This window comes from Paroedura picta, chromosome 1 (genome assembly GCF_049243985.1).
Source record: "Paroedura picta isolate Pp20150507F chromosome 1, Ppicta_v3.0, whole genome shotgun sequence".
Classification (NCBI taxonomy): domain Eukaryota; kingdom Metazoa; phylum Chordata; class Lepidosauria; order Squamata; family Gekkonidae; genus Paroedura; species Paroedura picta.
This window is the reverse complement of record NC_135369.1, coordinates 95,991,472-96,011,740: the sequence shown is the minus strand read 5'-3', so window position 1 is coordinate 96,011,740 and position 20,269 is coordinate 95,991,472. Positions and strand designations below refer to the sequence as shown.

At 42.0% G+C, this 20,269-nt stretch overlaps 1 protein-coding gene across 7 annotated transcripts in view; it reads left to right on the top strand.

Annotated features, from left to right (window-relative positions):
* ARID1B (AT-rich interaction domain 1B) overlaps positions 1–20,269 on the top strand; it is a 488,774-nt gene that overhangs the window by 310,632 nt on the left and 157,873 nt on the right. For 6 of the 7 annotated variants that reach the window (XR_013233491.1, XM_077348882.1, XM_077348907.1 and 3 more), the window contains one exon: positions 11,575–11,818. The exons of the other annotated variant lie outside the window; for it this stretch is intronic. Coding sequence is in view for 5 of the 6 variants with exons in the window: in XM_077348882.1 (XP_077204997.1) it covers positions 11,575–11,818 (244 nt within the window). In the remaining variant the exon portion in view is untranslated. The remainder of the gene's footprint in view (positions 1–11,574; positions 11,819–20,269) is intronic. 7 annotated transcript variants of the gene reach the window in all.

The window sequence follows — 20,269 nt, the reverse complement described above, 5'->3', positions numbered from 1 at the left end:
CATTACCTGGGGAGTGCTGCTGCCATGCCATTCCAGCAGCAGCAGTCCTCCAGAGCCCCACGCCCTAGCACCTGTTGTATTCCTGCATGCAACAGGCTTTGGTCCTAGTCTATAATAAAAAAACAGTCTCCTCCTTTGGGAGAGGATATTAGATTTTTCTGTTTAAATTATTTTTAAACAATAAATAATTTTTTATTTGTATCCTGCCCTTCCCTGGTCACCTCAGGTTGAAGATCAACAGGTTTTAAAACTATCATTTAGAAATATAATCATTAAAACATTTTAAAAGCTTCCTCGTGAGAATTTAGACTTAGTCAGAGCCTGGAGGGATTTTATTCTTCATATTTTTACTATTAAAAAGTAGGTGTGTTTGAAAAATTTTAATCTTGGCTTTATTACTTTTGTCAGACTTGAGCAGAGGTCTTTTTTTGAAAGAGCATAAGTCTTAAGAACACATTATCACATCAGTTGGAATGGGTATTTTCAACTATCATAATATGCCAGAATTATAGCAAAACAGTGGGTGATTCTTGAAAATCATATTAAAGTATTGCTTTCTTAAGCTAATTATCACTTTGATTTAGTCCTGAACTTGTTTTCAGTTCTAGAAGAGCTGGCATTTTGTACCCCTACTTCTTACTACTCGAAGGTGTCTCAAAGTCTTTAACCACACAACCACCATGGTGCCAGACTGCCACCCAGCATTTGCCTTGGGGCACGTGGCGCCACTTCTTCCTGCTCCCACATGGGGGAGCAGTAGGCCCTGTGCACCTTGTCTGCCCAGGATTTGTGCTCCCACGAGGATGGCAAGTTTCCGTTGTGTTGTGACGTGGGGAGGGGGGCTTTTTTTGTATTGCGTGGGGATACTATACCACATTCCAAAACAAAGAAAAATGCCCCACGTGTTGCCACAGCACCAGAGAGCCATCTGGGGCTTTTTTTTTTTTTTGTCCCTTCCAGAACACAGTAATCTGGCAAGGGCAGGGATGGAGCTGTGCCTGGATGACCCAACTCTTCCCCTGCTGCATGGGCCTGCCCTAACATAGGTCCCATTGCTAACATAGGTCCCATTGCTACCACAGGGCAACGGAGAGCCTGAGTTGAGCCAAGCCTTGGGGAGCCCTGAATCACTTCTGACATCAAGCAGAATCAGGAATTTATCCTGCCACTATTCAAGCAGGAAGTCAGGGCAAATTCCCAGTGTGAAAAATGTCAGAGTGACTTACAATCACCTACCCTTCCTCTCCACACAACAAACACCCTATGAGGCAGGTGAGGCTGAGAAAGTTCTGAGAGAACTGAGACTGACCTAAGGTCACCACGTTGACTGCATGTGGAGGAGTCGGGAATCAGTTCTCCAGATTTGAGGCTCTTAACTACTACACATACTGGCTACCACAGATAACACTATTGAAATACATCTAAGGGACGGTATTAGTTCTTTGTCTGCCAACATTTCTTTGATACTGGTGCATAGAGTACAAAGAAACATTAAAATAGCCAGTGTTCATAAAGAACTCTTCTGACACAATAAACTTCTGTGGAACCATCACACATATCTAAACATCCATGTAGTTTTAGTTCAGATCTGTTAAATTATAATTGCAGTGCACAACATAACATCTTTCTAATGGTTAATCTGCTTCTGTCAGTGTTATGAAAGGTACTGTCTTTGGAGATTAAAAAAAAACTGTGCAAGGTTGAAACTATACATTTTGTTTTTAAGAAACATCTCAGCACGAAGCTACAAATTAGGAAATCCTTTTATATCTTCTATTTTTAATTTTAATTGGATGTGCAAAAAATTATCAAGATGTTTACACTCATTCTGGATAGACTTTTGCTATGGGTTTGATTTTTTTACTATTACAGTTCAGAGATCTGAGTGTGGCTGGATGAGGATTAAAGGTATCTGTGCATTTTGAAAGAAGATAACTTTTCACAGAGAGGCTCTTGTGGCACAAAGTGGTAAGGCAGTAGACATGCTGTCTGAAGCTGTCTGTCCATGAGGCTGGGAGTTCGATCCCAGCAGCCGGCTCAAGGTTGACTCAGCCTTCCATCCTTCCGAGGTCAGTAAAATGAGTACCCAGCTTGCTGGGGGTAAACGGTAATGACTGGGGAAGGCACTGGCAAACCACCCCGTATTGAGTCTGCCATGAAAACGCTAGAGGGCGTCACCCCAAGGGTCAGACATGACCCGGTGCTTGCACAGGGGATACCTTTACCTTTTCACAGAGCTAGCAGTAGTATACAAAAGGACATTCCTGAAGGCTTTTGTAATCCCTGTGCCTTTGTATTTTTTTTCAGTTGAACAGGAAATTTAAAACTGTTAGCTCACTTGCCGTCTAGACAATGAAACCAGCAGGGCCTCCAAAGACTTCTTGACATACACTGTTAGCTGCTGCTATGTAATAAAAAGCAACCTTACAATTATAAATATCATTTAAATCGACCTATTGTAGCTGTTCCCCCTAAGTGTATGTGTACTTGTCAGGTAAACTGTCTGCTCTAAATAAACCTAAATTACCAAATATACCATCCGCACTGTCCTTATGGCTTGTAAATAGTATTTAAGTATATGTTCCTAGTTTTGCCATTGTATATGAGTCTGTAAGCATACAAGTACATACTTACTGCAAGGTGGGGTTATTTTTACTACATTTATAATGCCTTTTAAATATTTATTTATTTAGTAAATTCTTATCTCACCCTTCTTCCAAGGCACTTTTTCTCCCCTCCTCCATTTTATCCTCAGCACAACTGTTCTGTGAGGTAGGGTAGGCTGAGAGAGAAAAACATGCAAAAACGGATAGTTGGAAAACAGAATATTACATATTGATCAACATGTATGAGTAATTATCAACATAAAATCATAGTCCAGTAGCACCTTTAAGACCAACAAAGATTTATTCAAGGTGTGAGCTTTGTTGGTCTTAAAGGTGCTACTGGACTCTGATTTTATTGTGCTACTTCAGACCAACACGGCTACTCGTTTGAGTAATTATCAAATATGTTGGAAAACCTGAATAGTTCAATGATATTTCATATATTGCCTATTTAAGGTACAAAAATACAGGTCCATTTTGTATACTGGGCAAAATGCATGTTTTCCAAATAGAAAATATGCATAATTTATATTGTCTGTGCACATTGTTTAATATCTTTTGGAGACTGTGAATTGTGTTTTCAAAAAATATACAAGTGGAAGAAAGATAAATACTGGTGCTGTAGTGCAAACACTTGTTCAAGAATTATTGTACTGGTATTAAATATAGGTTTATGGCAGCTTTTATGCTAATCAACCTGTTGCACAAGAAAAATACATATTTTGAGTTAGTTTCATTTTTCATGTGCAGCATTTGGTCTCCAACCTTCTGTGGATGGAAGAACATCAACATTATTTGGAGGGGACAGCAATTTCTACTGATTCCTTCCTCCAGCTCAGCCATTCATTTCACAGCGTGTGTGTGTGTGTGTGTATTAAAATGAGAGCATTTTATGAGGTTAAAGGGATAGGGATAGAACAGTATTCAGAAACTAGTGACTAAATACCACCACATAAATTACACCTGCAGTTTTCACTTTCCATCTTCTCTAGATGTTATATTTCCCTTTTTGTACTGTAGGAAGGCACATTTTTAAAAGTTTGTTTTATTATACAATTTATTTAATTGTTTCCATAAAAACAGAAAAGCAGAACACCTACCTGTGACTGGCTTCAATAACGTGAAATGCAGTCAAGGAGGATTTCTAGGAATGCTCTCAGAGTTTGTTGTTTTATTTATTACAGCATTGCATGTGTGTTTCTGTTTCTTTGTCATTTCCCCTCCTCTCCAATTCATTGGAAAGTAACCTTGGGTTTTCTATCTCTGTGTAAGCAGTTTACTGCCAACAACTTTCCCTGCTGACTGTGCTACAATTGCAAATCTGTAAGCTATTTCAAGAGTGGCTCTCTTGTTGAAGCCTGATAACATCATGTACCACCAGGAAGGCGTAACATTATAATCCTAAGCACAACATGATCCTCTTCTTTTTCAGCTCTTGTACTTGTCACATAGACTAGAATAAAAGTTCTTCATGGATGGAAGCAAGGGGTAAAGAGACGATAACCGTAGATAATATCCATGCTTAAGAAGTATAAATCCTGAACAGGGATGGCATGCATACAGTTGAACTTTTTATCTTGAAAAGCTTGTATTGAACATTGGTTAAGATATAACGAATAGCATAAAGTACAGGTTGACACAGCTTTGGATATGATCAAGTAGGAGTCAAGAAAAAAAATCCCCTCTATACCATGGATCAAATTCTCAAGCTTCAATGCATAAAAATAGTGAAAAGTATGTTTTGTGCACAAGAAAATAAACTGTTCAGATGGAAGTATTTGTGTAGATGGTATATTTGCTATTATTACTTCCAAGAAATCAGTGTCCTAGCCAATGAGGCCTCTGAGTAAAGAGGCAGAATTGTCAACCATGCCCTTGGGTGATATGTATGGAGACTTTTTTTTTTAATCCTTTCAATTATCAAACTTGCCAGTTTTCCTAGAAGATAAATGGAAGTACTGTAGCTTGAAGGTGTCTTGATTTGAGAAGCATTAAGGAAGATCCCTTTGTTCTTTATAGTCATATAGTAGATCTCTTATAGTACTTATAAAAGAATACAGTTGGTGCCCTGCTGACTAAATTGACCTCTAGAGAAGTATTAGTTACAGAGCTTCTTCATTAACAAGGCTTCTTGTTTAAACTGTTTTGGAATGTCCCTTATTAGCAGCTTTATAAATAATAGCTCACAGATTAACTTAAAGGTCCACCTTCCTCCACATGAGCCCTCTTTAAAAGAGACACAATCTCTGACTGCCATGGTAAGAATGTGGTCCATGGTAGCCCTGTCCTTATGGGGGGTGCCTGTTGAAGCACAGGCTGCCTCTTCTCTCATGCAATTGAGGCAGCAGTGTAAAGCTGTACTATCCAAATGGGCCTTTTCCTGACTGATTCTCATGGTGTATACTGGTTTTTTTTTTGTATGTTTCTGATTTTATGAACAAATAAAAATAATAATTGTATCTGGGTAACTACTGTGTAGTACAGAAGGGACAGAATGTTGAGAGCAGCTGAGCATTAATTAAAGGGAAAATGCAGGGGGTAGTGGAAAGTCTTCAAGTCACAGCCAAGTCAAAGCAAGAGCCATTGAGAAGTGAATTGCCATTGTCTGCCTCTGTGTGGCAATCATGGACTTTCTTGGTAGTCTTCATCCTCCTTAGCTGCCAGGATATGACAAGATTCAGCTAGCCTGGGCCATCCAGGTCAGGGCTAAACTGGAGGACAGCCAGGAAATTTCACACTATTCAAATATCTGAAAGCTTGGAAAACGTTAGAAGGGGAGAGATGGAGAAGTTCAGAAATCACTACCACAGAAGACTGGTTAAAGAAGATCATAGAATCATAGAATCATAGAGTTGGAAGGGGCCATACAGGCCATCTAGTCCAACCCCCTGCTCAACGCAGGATCAGCCCTAAGCATCCTAAAGCATACAAGAAAAGTGTGTATCCAACCTTTGCTTGAAGACTGCCAGTGAGCGGGAGCTCATCACCTCCTTAGGCAGCCTATTCCACTGCTGAACTACTCTGACTGTGAAAAATGTTTTCCTGATATCTAGCCTATATTGTTGTACTTGAAGTTTAAACCCATTACTGCGTGTCCTCTCCTCTGCAGCCAACAGCATCCTGCCCTCCTCCAAGTGACAACCTTTCAAATACTTAAAGAGGGCTATCATGTCCCCTCTCAACCTCCTTTTCTCCAGGCTGAACATTCCCAAGTCCCTCAACATATCTTCATAGGGCTTGGTACCTTGGCCCCAGATCATCTTCGGCGCTCTCCTTTGTACCCTTTCAATTTTATCTATGTCCTTTTTGAAGTGAGGCCTCCAGAACTGCACACAGTACTCCAGGTGAGGTCTGACCAGGGCCGTATACAATGGGACTATGACATCTTGTGATTTTGATGCGATGCCCCTGTTGATACAGCCCAAAATGGCATTCGCCTTTTTTCCTGCTGCATCACACTGCCTGCTCATGTTTAGTTTACAATCCACAAGTACTCCAAGGTCTCGTACACACACAGTGTTACCTAGAAGTGTATCCCCCATCCAGTAGGCATGCTTTTCATTTTTCTGACCCAGATGCAAAACTTTACACTTATCTTTATTAAATTGCATCTTGTTCTCATTTGCCCATTTTTCCATTGTGTTCAGATCTCGTTGAACTCTGTCTCTATCTTCCGGAGTATTTGCCAGTCCTCCCAATTTGGTGTCATCTGCAAACTTGATGAGTAGTTCCTCCACCCCCTCATCTAGATCATTAATAAATATGTTAAAAAGTACCGGGCCGAGCACCGAGCCCTGAGGTACCCCGCTACTCACCTCTCTCCAGTCTGATGAAACACCATTGACAACAACTCTTTGAGTGCGGTTCTCTAACCAATTCCCTATCCACTTGACTATCTGAAAATCCAGATTGCAGTCCTTCAATTTATCCATCAGAACATCATGGGGAACCTTGTCAAAAGCTTTACTAAAATCCAAGTAAATTACATCAACCAAATTTCCCCGATCCAGCAAACCTGTTACTTGGTCAAAAAAGAAAACCAGGTAGGTCTGGCAGGACCTGTTGGAGACAAATCCATGCTGACTTCCTTGGATCACCAAATTGTCCTCCAAATGTTTGCAGATAGCTCCCTTTAATATCTGCTCCATTATCTTCCCCACAACAGAGGTCAGACTCACTGGTCTGTAGTTTCCCGGGTCATCCTTCCTCCCTTTTTTGAAGATCGGAATAACGTTTGCTATCTTTCAGTCCTCCGGGACATCTCCAGTCCTTAAAGAGGTCCCAAAGATGATGGACAAAGGCTGTGCAAGTTCTCTGGGAAGTTCTTTGAGTACTCTCGGGTACATTTCATCCGGACCAGGGGATTTGAACTCATCCAGTGCAGCTAAATGCCTCTCGACAACCTCTCTATCCATGTTAACCTGCCACCCAGACACTGTCCTTTGGCTATGGCCATCTCTAGATGTGCCTAAACACTTTGACCTGTGGAAAAAAACAGATGTAAAATAGGCACTAAGCCTTTCTGCTTTCTCTGCATCTTCCGTTAGAGTTTGTCCATCCGCACCCAACAGAGGGCCTATTGCCTCCTTTACTTTACGTTTGCTCCTCACATAACTGAAAAATCTTTTCTTGTTACAATGGGCTTCCCTGGCCAATCTTAGCTCACTCTCAGCTTTGGCCTTTCTTATGATTGATCTACAGTGCGTAGTAACCTGTAGGAACTCTTCTTTAGAGCTCTGTCCTTCCCTCCATTTCCTGAACATTTTCCTTTTCTTTCTTAGTTCCTCTTGAAGTTCTCTGTTCATCCAAATAGGCTTCTTAGAGCTCCTGCAGTGTTTTCGTATTTCTGGGATAGTAATTGATTGAGCATGCAATAGCTCTTGTTTGAGTAGCGCCCACCCTTCGCATGCTCCCTTCCCTTCCAGCATTCTCGTCCATGGTATGACACTCATCATGTCTCTGAGTTTATTAAAGTTTGCCCTAGGAAAATCCAACATCCGCGTCTGGCTACAAGCTTCCTTGGCTCCCCATCTTAAAAGGAATTCGATGAGGACATGGTCACTTCCCCCTAGGGTCACTTCCCCCTAAGATGTTGAGTCTTGCAGACTCAGCTAGATTAACAGCATTAATAAAGGACAAAAACTTGGAGAAACACTATGAACAGTGGACACCATTCTAGAGCTACACGAAGAACATTTTTCTGGACTCTGCAAAATTTCACAAAACATAAAGAAAGAGAAGCAGCAGAGGAAGGTTTATTTGTCCAGGAAGGCAAGCTGGGTTGGGAAGTCAAATTTTAGGTTGTGATTGTAATGTTTGTGTTATTTGTGTATGTGTTTTTTGTTGTTTTTTTGTTCAGTGGTAATGATGTTATTTGTAGATGTATATAAAATGAGTACTCAGCTTGCTGGGGGTTAAAACAGTAATGATTGGACAAGGCTACCCTGTATTGAGTCTGCCAAGAAAACGCTAGAGGGCATCACCCCAATAGTCAGACATGACTCAGTATTTGCCCAGGGGATACCTATACCTTTACCTTATAAGTGTAATAAAATGTTTAAAAAGAAGGGGAGAGATATTCCATACTGTCATTCCCCACCCCCAGAATTCTGTGGAAAACACCAGCTTGTAAATATACTGGAAAACCAAATGTTGATCTAAAAGTTGTGTGTTTGTGTGTGTGTGTGTGTGTGTGTGTGAGAGAGAGAGAGAGAGAGAGAGAGAGAGAGAGAGAGAGAGAGAGTCTCCTCTGGTGGAGAGGGTTGTTTACAAATTTGAGTAAATAAAATATATTTTTTAAAAAGATATATATGTGATGACAAGAGAAAATTAATCTTTTTATTCACACCTCTACAATTTACAAGCCATTAATTGCACATCTAATATTTTATTAAAACAGAAAGAATGAGAAGTTTTAAAAGTCTAAACTTTAAAAGTTTCTGTGTGTATGCGTGTGAGATCAGTAGTAAGCTATATATTGATTGCCTTTTTAGAATTGTTTTACACAGTATGGAATTTCATAAACAGTGGTAGTATCTAGGAAACTGAATCCTGTACATAAGCTTTCATGTGTGAAGTTCATGTCTATATGTAGGTCTTCATTAGAGTCAGTGTTTTGACAGAATGCTCTAATAGCAGATTTGTGAAATAGAGAGAAACAAAAAATGGACATGTTTACAGGTCGAATCCAGAGCTTATTTTCTGTTGGCAGAAGCACACTTCTGTTTGTGGAGCAAGGCTCTTTTTTCTTTCTCATCTGGCTGCAGAACTTTGCCTTGTCCTCAGTGTTGTCCCTGAGGGGGTGTGATCTCTGACCCCCCCCCCAGGGTCTGGGGGGATGTTTAGGCTGCAACAGAAGGGGTACAGGCTCCATTTACAGTACAATCCTGTTTTTCTTCTGACAAAAGATATGAATTACTTCACTATAGGCGATTTTATCTTGTCAGTAATTATGACTGGAATAACAATTTCGATAAAAGGATCTAAAACAGTCAATACATCTTGCTGTGTTTTTTCCTGGCAAGAAATATTTTTCCGTACTAATGTCCTTGATGGGCAAGTTGAATGTGTCTGCTGGGTGTCCCTGTCAAAAGGAAAGGCAACTTTTTAAAAAGGGAGGAGCAGAATAATGTACTGAAATGGTCAGCTGGGTTAGGTTGAAAAAATACGCCAGCTGTTTGAAGGCTGCACTTAACTCTTCTATTTTGGTTTGTTCTTTCCCCGTTTGCTTTTTTTTTTTTTTTGACACGGCGTAGCTCTTTAAACAGAGAGGCATCATGGGTGCCCCTTATGATTTTATGAATGAACTGTGTCAGGTTTGTGAGGAAATCCCTTGAAGACATGCACTGGAGCAAATGCCTGGGACTTGTCATTCACTCAACCCCCATGGGGGATTATTAAAATGAGAAGTTGTAATGTGACCTGATGGGAGAAAAATAAACCACTCCAGATAACTTCCCCCTCCCATTTCACTTCCTCCACATTTGCGTTCACTGAGGGAGCTAAAGATAAATTGTTACCGTATAGTGGACTCTTGAGTATTGCCTTGATTCCTGAACTGCAAATCATTTTATCCTTCAATGTGTTACATACTTAATAATATTTTCAAATATTGCTTGACTTTATAAAACAGGTTACTAGCAGTTCAAAAAATGTTATCAATTTCTTGGCTGATGTCTGAATGGAGTGGATACCCTAAGTGTAGTATGGTGCATTTTTGTAACATGTTTCCTTTGGGGGAAACATGATTTCTTTTTTCTTTTTTTTTCTGCCCCATCCCTTTCCATTCTGCCTTCCTTCCTTCCTTCCTTCCTTCCTTCCTTCCTTCCTTCCTTCCTTCCTTCCTTCCTTCCTTCCTTCCTTCCTTCCTTCCTTCCTTCCTTCGTTTCTCTCTCTCCTTCTGCCTCTCTCTGCCTCTTTCTCTCCCTCTCGCTCCCTCTCTTTCTTCCTTCCTTCCTTCTATCCATCCATCCACCCACCCCTTAATCTCCTTTCTCGCTCCCATCCATCCATTTCTCTCCTGCCTTTCTTCCATTCTTTCTCCCAATGCTTACTCTCATTTCTCTTCTTCTCTCTCTCTCTCTCTCTCTTTCTCTCTCTCTCTCCCTTTCTCTATGCCTGGCTGCCTTCCTTCCCTCCCTCCCTCCCTCCCTCCTGGGGGGGAGGGGCCCAGGGGGGCCTCCCGCACCCACCCACTCCCTGCTAGTGCCCACTGTATTTTTTATACAGGGGGCTTAATTTCTAGTAGTATAAATAAAGTGTTAGGAAAATGTAAATAATGTTAGCAAAAGAAGTAAAATACAAATACAAGTCTGGACCATCTAAAAGTACTGGGGTTTGTCCTTGCTTCATAATCCACATTTAGATAATCCAACGCAGTGGTTCTCAACCTTCCTAATGCCATGACCCTTTAATACATTTCCTCATGTTGTGGTGACCCCCAACCATAAAACTATGCAAGTGCTCTTTCACAAAAATTAAACCAAAACTGACCAATGGTGTGAAGATCCATTGTTCATGATTGTATATAAATTGATTTTTTCCATGTTTTCTCAGCTCAGTTCTGGCTCTTGTTCCGCTGAGCTGCGCTGCCAGCTGGAGCGCCTGGTGGGAGACTGCGCTGTGCTGGAGGCATTGCTGGAGCAACTGGCAGCCAAGCATGGGCACCTGTAGGAGGAGCAGCAACAGTGGCAGTGCCCCTCCCCTGGCCAAGTTGCTCACCCTGCCGCAACTCCTGTGAAAGGGCTGTTTGACTCCCAAAGCAGTCCTGACCCCCAGGCTGAGAACCACTGATCTAACAAGATAGATATACACGTCTACAGCCCTGACAATATAAATTATAATTTTACATTTGCAGGGCAGAAGAATTTCCATAGAAAAATACAATAGCAAATATTCTGTCAAAAATAATTCTGCCTCTCATCAGAAACTGAACGTAACGATAAACATTACTCTGTGTATAGAAAAACTTCATGTGGATTGTATGTGTGTTCACACCTGACTGCAAGTGAAAGGGAAGAGGAGACAGGCTGTGGATGCTGGAGTGTTCTCCACATATTAGCAAGAACAATGGAACCTGTTCAAGTTCATACTTTTGAGGCGTTGGTTCCCTGTATATGGCAAGGACATTCTTTTGATTACCTGTTTGGTATGTTTTATCCTTACACCTCCAGTATGAACCATAGAGCTGGAGGTTCTGATGAGTATTTGCATCTAGAGTCTTGTAGAAAATATCTCTTATGAGATGAGCTTGTTCCCCATAAATTCTGATAGATGTGGCTTATCACATTTTATTTGAAATTATCATATCTGTTTAATATTTTAATCCCTTAGTTTGGGACTATATTTCCACGGCATCAATGCCAAGTAAAAAGATGTTCCTCCATCTTCTGATATCCTGCACACTTTACCTTGATGTTGGTTCCTACTGCTCCTTTATCAGTTTCCCTCCTCCCCTCTTTGTTCTCAGGATTTATCTGGCTCCATTGATGACCTGCCTACAGGAACAGAAGCAACACTGAGTTCAGCAGTTAGTGCATCAGGTTCTACAAGCAGCCAAGGAGAGCAGAGCAATCCAGCACAGTCACCTTTCTCCCCTCATGCCTCCCCACACCTCTCCAGCATCCCTGGGGGCCCATCCCCTTCCCCAGTGGGCTCTCCTGTCGGAAGCAATCAATCAAGATCTGGTCCCATTTCTCCTGCGAGTATCCCAGGTAAATGGCAGGGTTTTCTGTAACATTATTTCCAACTGACCTCTTGTATTCTTGTTTTAGTTCTTAAAATATTTGCTTCAGCACTTGTACATTTGTTTCCATTTCTGCATTTCAGGGGAAATGTAATGTATATTAAAGAAATCAAACATGAGATAGAGCCTTTATGGTCTTGTGCCAATCTTATTGCAAAATGCAAAATCCAGGATAAATTTCTAGTAGGAAAACCAGGCTCAAACTCTCCAAATGATTCAATTGTAGATTTCATCCATGTTTGTTCCCTCTCACATTTTTTTAAAATAGTATTGAACTTGAGGGGGTTGAACATGTGCTGGATGATGTTGTAATATATTATTTCCCTGTCTTTGGTGATTTTTCCCCCCTGCCTGCTCAGCCTATCTTTGTTTGTTCTGACCTCAGTCCTTTTATATTACCTCCTGCTGTGTCTTGCTACAAGCCTCTCTATGTGACATAGATTGGCTCTCTCAATCATTTTCTCTCTATCAAGTCAGTGTAAAACAAGCAGCTGTTGTGTTGCTGATAACTATGACTAGGCAAAGCCAAAATGTAGCAGGGGGTTCCTTTCTGGGAAGGCTGTTAAACTAAAGGTGTTGTGTTCTCAGGGTTTTCTGGCACCGAAATATTCTTTACCTCTTTCCTTCCTCAGCTGCAATTGAATTGGCAGCTAACATAATATCAAAGGGACATGCACAACCAACCTGTCTTCCAAAGGACCTGTTTTGTCCCATCTGATGTTTATTTTTTCTCTTCCTCATTGCAAATTTTCTCTTCCATGTTGTTTAAGATCACCCATTGTGAGTATGAGCATAGTTTGGCACTGTTTTTATATTGGAACTTCCCATAAACTCAGTAGATATTTCCTTCCTGTTCACACAGAAAAATAGGACAGGTACTTCTTGTGCTAGATTATATGCTATCGCTGTAGCTTTCTTCTCCATTCTATTCCTACTTTGGGAATAAAATATAGCATCGGGATGAACTATTAAAAATAATGTTGTTACAAAATGTTATAAATAAAGTTTCTTAATGAAGTCATTCCCCTTGCAACAATCCCACTGTATATAATTTGTGTTTTAGGAAGTTAAAAATCTTAGAAGATTTTTATAAATATGATTGTTAATAAGCATGTTAGAGCTAGAGATTGAACATGAATTTCTGCACATAATATAATTTCCTTTATTTGTAGCTCACATAGTTTTTACCATATTAATATTTTTACTGATATATTTAATAGAGGATGATACATGTTGTTTAAGAGAGTTCTGTCTCTAAGGCTACCAAAGCTTGACATGGCACAATATCTGAATGATGATGTTAGAAAATCTATAAATGCTGGTATGACTTGTCTTGCCTCTTAAGCCTAAGGTTACCATTTACTATCATAGCTAACATTTTTCAGGCAATGGAGGAAGCATGTGATTTAATAGCCTTCTCTCCATTATTAATGACATGAGTTACATCTTCACCAGCTGCTCCAGAAGCCACAGAGACATCTTATGGAATGGACAAACTGGCCAGAACAGTAATATTCAGACACACAGAGAAGTTTGAGATGTGCCTTAAAGGTACATCAAGAAGACCATTGAGGGAAGGCACATATAACTTGTATAAAACAAGGGAAGATGTACTGAGACTCACTTCAAGTTCATCAAATCAAATTATCATTTGGAAGTGCCTACGTATTTCTTTTTCGTCATCCAGTTTGTGGGGTTTTTTTCTAAAGGATATTTTGGTTTACCAATATATAACCGACACCTAAAAATGATTTTGTAGTACAGTGGGTTGTATGCTAGTGAAATGGATATGATAACCTTTTTTTAGAAACATTTTAAGAAACTTTCCAAACATTTTGCTCTAAAATCCTTTCCGGAGTTGAAATAACAAAATTTTGAGTTGGACAAGTGTTCTTTACTGAAAAGTAGCGCAAAAGTGTTGTTGATGTAACTGTGCTTTGTCATCACTAGTAGTGTGTAAAGAATTCTCGTCAGTTTTGTACATTTCAATAGTTGTCAGGGCTGTACAAAGCAAAGGGTCTAATTCTTTTCTCACTGGCACTCTGAATAGCAGGGAGAACTCAACCTGTGTTTTATATAGATTCAGGTGGATATTCATGTTGGTCTGAAGCACAGAACAATGTTTAAGTCCAGAGGTATCTTTAAGACCAATAAAGTTTTTGTGTCCATGCACATGAAAGCTTATATTGTGACGAAAACTTTGTTGGTCTTAAAGATGCCTCTGGGCTCAAACTTTGTTGTGTCACATATGTTAATTGTGAGCATATACTTATAATTACGCTGAGATGCTTCTGATACTTCTGGTAGCACTCTTAGACACTGAGAAGAATTGCATTGCTATTGGAGCCTGACAGAGTAAAGGGGAACAAGGCATTTGGCAAAAAGGTACAACTCAGTCTTGGGCCACACTGAGACTGGCCAGTGGTTCTTCTGGTCCGTCACCCTGAGTTCAGCAGTGGTCAATCAAATACTATAGGAATGCTGATGATTAGGGCAGACTAGCATCAGCTCCTGCCTACTTCCTGTTCTTCCAGCATCTGACCCTCAGCAGTAGAATGCCTCTGAAGCTGGAGATCCTATGCTGATATATTGTATCAAGTAGTGAACTGTGGGCCCATCTGTAGATCAATAGGGCCCATTTACACAGAAGGAAGATTTTTCAACAAAGATGGGGGAGCCAAGTTCGGAGAAAAATCTGAGAACGGGGGGCTGGAATGGAGCATTACAACTAATCTCTAGGGCACAGAAGTCAGTCCCCCTTGAGGAAATGGTATCTTTGAAAGGTGGGCTGTGTGGCATCACATCTTTGAATTCCGTCACCAGACACTGCTCACATCCCTTTAGGGAATTCCCAAGCTGAAGTTGACAACACTAGCTGGGTCCAGTCTAGATCCCCACTCCTCTTATCCATGATTTTCAGTGTGAGTTCTGTTTTATAATTGTGGCTTGCCTCCTGCAAGCCACAGCACATCTCTGGTGTACTACTTGACTCCTTCAGATCTGTAGCAGAGGATTTGCAGTTCCAGCCCAGATTGTAATATACAGGTACAAAAAGCCATGCAGTTGATAAAACATAAGAATATGGGCTTCACCTTCTCACAGGAAGCGAAGCAGCCAGGTACTCAGTGAAGCCATTGCTGTTGTTGAGGCTGGATGTGTGGACAAAGGAAGGTGGGGTGAGCAGAGTGGCAGTGAAGAGAGGGCAGTGGTGATGACCAAAACTGTGTTGAGAAGGACAAAGGGGAGTAAGCAGAGTGGTGGCAAGGAAGAGAGATTATGGTGAGCAGAATGGCAGCAAGGGAGTTGGCAAAATGGAGGAGTGGGTGGGCAGAATGAGTGGGCAGAGAGGAGGGCAAAGAGGAGGTGTGGGCCAGAGTTGGGAGTAAAGGGAGGAGAAGGACTACCATGTGGATGGGAAAAATGGGAAGAGGTGGCATTGAGAGGAAAAGGCAGAGAAAGGTGTGAGGGGATATCAATAGCTAGAAGAGAAAAACAGAGTGAGTGCCTTTTCCCATCAGTTTGTCATGGGACCCTCTTGTTATGACTAATTGCTAACAAGATATCAATTCCCTTTTAAATTAATCTAAGCCATTGGCCATTATCACATCTCTTGCTCTTAAGATTGGTGAATCAACTACCCAGTGTGTGAATTTGGGAGTGATCCTTGATGCCTCCCTTACAATGGGCTCGGCAGGCATTTTTCCATCTATGCCAGCTGCTAGTGCCCTGTCTGGTCCCAGAACACCTAACCACAGGGTACCATGTGACAGTCACCTTCAGGCTAGATTACTGTAACTCTTTGTACATGGGCGTTCCCCTGCCCAGGATCCGGAAATTTCAGCTGGTGCAGAATTCGACTGCCTGGGTCCTTACATGGACCCTGTGGAAGGCTCATATTTGACCTGTCCTCCAGCAGCTATATTGGCCACTGATCGATTACTGGGTCAAGTTCAAGGTATTGTTTCTAACATTCAGAGCCTTGTGCAGTCCACGCCCTGAGTATCTGAGGGACTGCCTCTGTTGAGTATGCACCCAAAAGAGCCTTGTGTTCTGGCAATTCAAATTGGTTGATGGTCCCTGACCTCAAAGAAGTATGACAACTGAGAGCACGTGGAGAGAGTCACTGGGGAGTGTTGCTGCTGACCAGGTGAAGCTATTGAGCTGACTGGGTGAGGTGATTGCTGGGAGGATTTAAAAGCCAGAGGCGCGAGAGACAAAAGGCTCTTGGCCTGTGGCTCTTAGCCTGAGGTTCTTGGCCGAGCAATTAGAATCAGTAGATTATATTTCCCTAGTAATTGCACTGCCTAGACATTACAATGGACCTCCAGAACACTCATCCCATCATCTGCAGTGAGTGTGACATGATTGCCTTCCTCCCAGAAGACAAGATGGACTACATCTGCCACAAGTGTAAGCTGGTAAGACTTTTGGAGGAAAGTATTAGGGGATTAGAAGACAGCATTATTACTCTGACCCAAAGTAAGAAAGGGTAGGAGTTCATAGACCAGAGCCGTCCAACTCGGAATAAAGAGGATACAACCAGTCCTGAAGAGGATAAGGAGATTGACCTCACTACGGAGCCTCTGCAGACAGTTCGGAAAAAGATTCAACGGCGTAGAGCGAGACAGTTCTCGGGGCCTTTGGAACTCCAGAATAGATTTCAGGCCCCTGCAGAGGAGGTGCAAGGGTCAACGAGGAAAGAGGTCCTAAAACAAAGTCTAAGACAAAAGGAAGAGGCCACGGGGATAGAAGGAAATGGTGTTGAGAAGAAAAAAAGGAGAGTACTGGTATTTGGAGACGCCCTGCTAAGAGGAATGGATCGCCATGTGGCTGGGCCCGACCCCCTAATCTGAGAGGTGTGTTGCTTGCCAGGGGCGAAAATTAAAGACGTTTCAGAACGGCTGTCCAAACTCCTCAAATCTACGGATCGCTACCCATTTGTGATGGTCCATGTGGGAATGAATGACATGTCCATGAATACCATCGCTCCTATTAAAAAAGACTATCAAGATCTGGGGAGGAAGCTCAAGCAAATGGGGGCACAAGTGGTATTCTCTTCAATCTTGCCTGTCAAGGGAAGAGGAATGCGTCGGGAGAGGAAGATAATGGAGGTGAATCAGTGGCTGCGTAGTTGGTGCCGGCAGGAGAGATTTGGTTTCTGGGACCATGGAATAGGCTTTCTTGAGGAAGGCCTACTAGCACCTGATGGACTGCACTTATCAAAGCTGGGGAAGAATGTGTTTGGCAGGAACCTGGGGAGATTCATCAGGAGAGCTTTAAACTGAAGCCACAAGGGGAAGGAGACAATCAACATGGGGAGTGTAAGGAAGGAGAACGATCGGGGCAGCCCAACCGGCAAGGCCAGCTCATAGGGAACCCAAAGTAAAAAGATTCAGATGTCTTTATACTAACACCCGAAGCATGGGCAATAAGAAGGAAGAGCTGGAACTTCTCATGCTGATGGAAAGGTATTATCTAGTAGGCATCACAGAAACTTGGTGGAATGATTCTCATGACTGGAATGTAATGGTGGATGGATATGAACTGTTCAGAAAAAACAGAATAGATCGAAGAGGTGGAGGAGTGGCACTGTATGTGAGGAAAGGGCTTACCTGTCAGGAAATTCTAGTGAAGGAGAGCATATCTACAGTGGAAAGCATCTGGGTGAAAATAAGCGAGGGGAAAACAAACAGTGTGGTGATTGGTGTCTGCTACCGACCGCCTGACCAACGAGAGGATGTGGATGCTGCACTTTGTGAGCAGCTTGAGAAAATAACCAAGCAGCAGGACCTTGTCATCATGGGTAACTTCAATTTCCCAGATGTGTGCTGGTAAACAAACTCTGCGAAGCGTCCTCAGTCTTGCAACTTTCTGACCTGCCTGGCTGACAATTTCATTTATCAAATGGTAGATGAACCCACAAGAGGTTCAGCCATACTGGACTTAATACTGACCAACAGGCAAGAGTTGGTGGATGAGGTGAAGGAGGTGGGGACCCTAGGGGGAAGTGACCATGTCCTCATAGAATTCCTTTTGAGATGGGGATCCAAGGAAGCTTGTAGCCAGACGCGGATGTTGGATTTTTGTAGGGCAAACTTTAATAAACTCAGAGACATGCTGAGTGTCATACCATGGACGAAAATGCTGGAAGGGAAGAGAGCATGCGAAGGGTGGGCGCTACTCAAACAAGAGCTATTGCATACTCAATCAATGACTATCCCAGAAAGACGGAAACACTGCAGGAGCTGTAAGAAGCCTATTTGGATGAACAGAGAACTTCAAGAGGAACTAAGAAAGAAAAGGGAAATGTTCAGGAAATGGAGGGAAGGACAGAGCTCTAAAGAAGAGTACCTACAGGTTACTAGGCACTGTAGATCAATCATCAGAAAGGCCAAAGCTGAGAGTGAGCTAAGGTTGGCCAGGGAAGCCCATTGTAACAAGAAAAGATTTTTCAGTTATGTGAGGAGCAAAAGTAAAGTAAAGGAGGCAATAGGCCCACTGTTGGGTGCGGATGGACAAACTCTAACGGAAGATGCAGAGAAAGCAGAAAGGCTTAGTGCCTATTTACATCTGTTTTTTTCCACAGGTCAAAGTGTTTAGGCACATCTAGAGATGGCCATAGCCAAAGGACAGTGTCTGGGTGGCAGGTTAACATGGATGATGTCATTTACTTGGATTTTAGTAAAGCTTTTGACAAGGTTCCCCATGATGTTCTGATGGATAAGTTGAAGGACTGCAATCTGGATTTTCAGATAGTTAAGTGGATAGGGCATTGGTTAGAGAACCACACTTAAAGTTGTTGTCAATGGTGTTTCATCAGACTGGAGAGAGGTCAGTAGCGGGGTACCTCCGGGCTCGGTGCTCAGCCCGGTACTTTTTAACATATTTATTAATGATCTAGATGAGGGAGTGGAGGGACTACTCATCAAGTTTGCAGATGACACCAAATTGGGAGGACTGGCAAATACTCCAGAAGATAGAGAGTTCAACGAGATCTGAACACAATGGAAAAATGGGCAAATGAGAACAAGATGCAATTTAATAAAGATAAGTGTAACGTTCTGCATCTGGGTCAGAAAAATGAAAAGCATGCCTACTGGATGGGGGATACACTTCTAGGTAACACTGTGTGTGAACGAGACCTTGGGGTACTTGTGGATTGTAAACTAAACATGAGCAGGTAGTGTGATGCAGCGGTAAAAAAGGCGAATGCCATTTTGGGCTGTATCAACAGGGGCATCGCATCAAAATCACAAGATGTCATAGTCCCATTGTATACGGCACTGGTCAGACCTCACCTGGAGTACTGTGTGCAGTTCTGGAGGCCTCACTTCAAAAAGGACATAGATAAAATTGAATGGGTACAAAGGAGAGCAATGAAGATGGTCTGGGGCCAAGGGACCAAGCCCTATGAAGATAGGTTGAGGGGCTTGGGAATGTTCAGCCTGGAGAAAAGGAGGTTGAGAGGGGACATAATAGCCCTCTTTAAGTATTTGAAAGGTTGTCACTTGGAGGAGGGCAGGATGCTGTTTCTGTTGGCTGCAGAGGAGAGGGCACGCAGTAATGGGTTTAAACTTCAAGTACAACGATATAGGCTAGATATCAGGAAAACATTTTTCACAGTCAGAGTAGTTCAGCAGTGGAATAGGCTACCTAAGGAGGTGGTGAACTCCCCCTCACTGGCAGTCTTCAAGCAAAGGTTGGATGCACACTTTTCTTGGATGCTTTAGGATGCTTAGGGCTGATCCTGCGTAGAGCAGGGGGTTGGACTAGATGGCCTGTATGGCCCCTTCCAACTCTATGATTCAAATTCAAAAACCTTTAATGGCATATAAAACATCATAAGAACAAGGCTAATTCATAATTATTATTAATTGATAAAATTACATAGCCTAGATAAACAATAAAAGAAAAGAAAATAAGCAGTAACCAACAGTAGATTCCTCCAGAATGCCCAGCAATCAGTAATTTCCACCAGTTGTAGGTGCCCCTGGTTATTCTGTCCATAGGGCCAGAAAGGTCCATTGTGATAGGGACAACAAGTTGTTGTCTAAGCATAGAATGTCATGGGCAATAGAGTAGAATACTCTATGATTCTATGATTCTATTTTTGGTTTGAAGCAGAGGACTTCTCAGCCCTGGCACCATCCTGGTGAAACAAGCTATCACCAGATATCCGGGACCCTATCAGAACTATAAGGTCCAAAGGGCCTGTAAAATGGCATATGGGTGAGGCCCATTGGAGCTTAAGCAACCAAACTATATGCTGGATTTCAGACAGTAGGACCTACTTTCACATGTTGAGAAATTATTTACATTTACACCCCACCTTTCTCCTCAATGGAGAACCAAAGTGACATACCTTTCTTCTTTTCTTCACTTTATCCTCACAAGGAAGGCTAGGCAAAGGTAGGTTCAT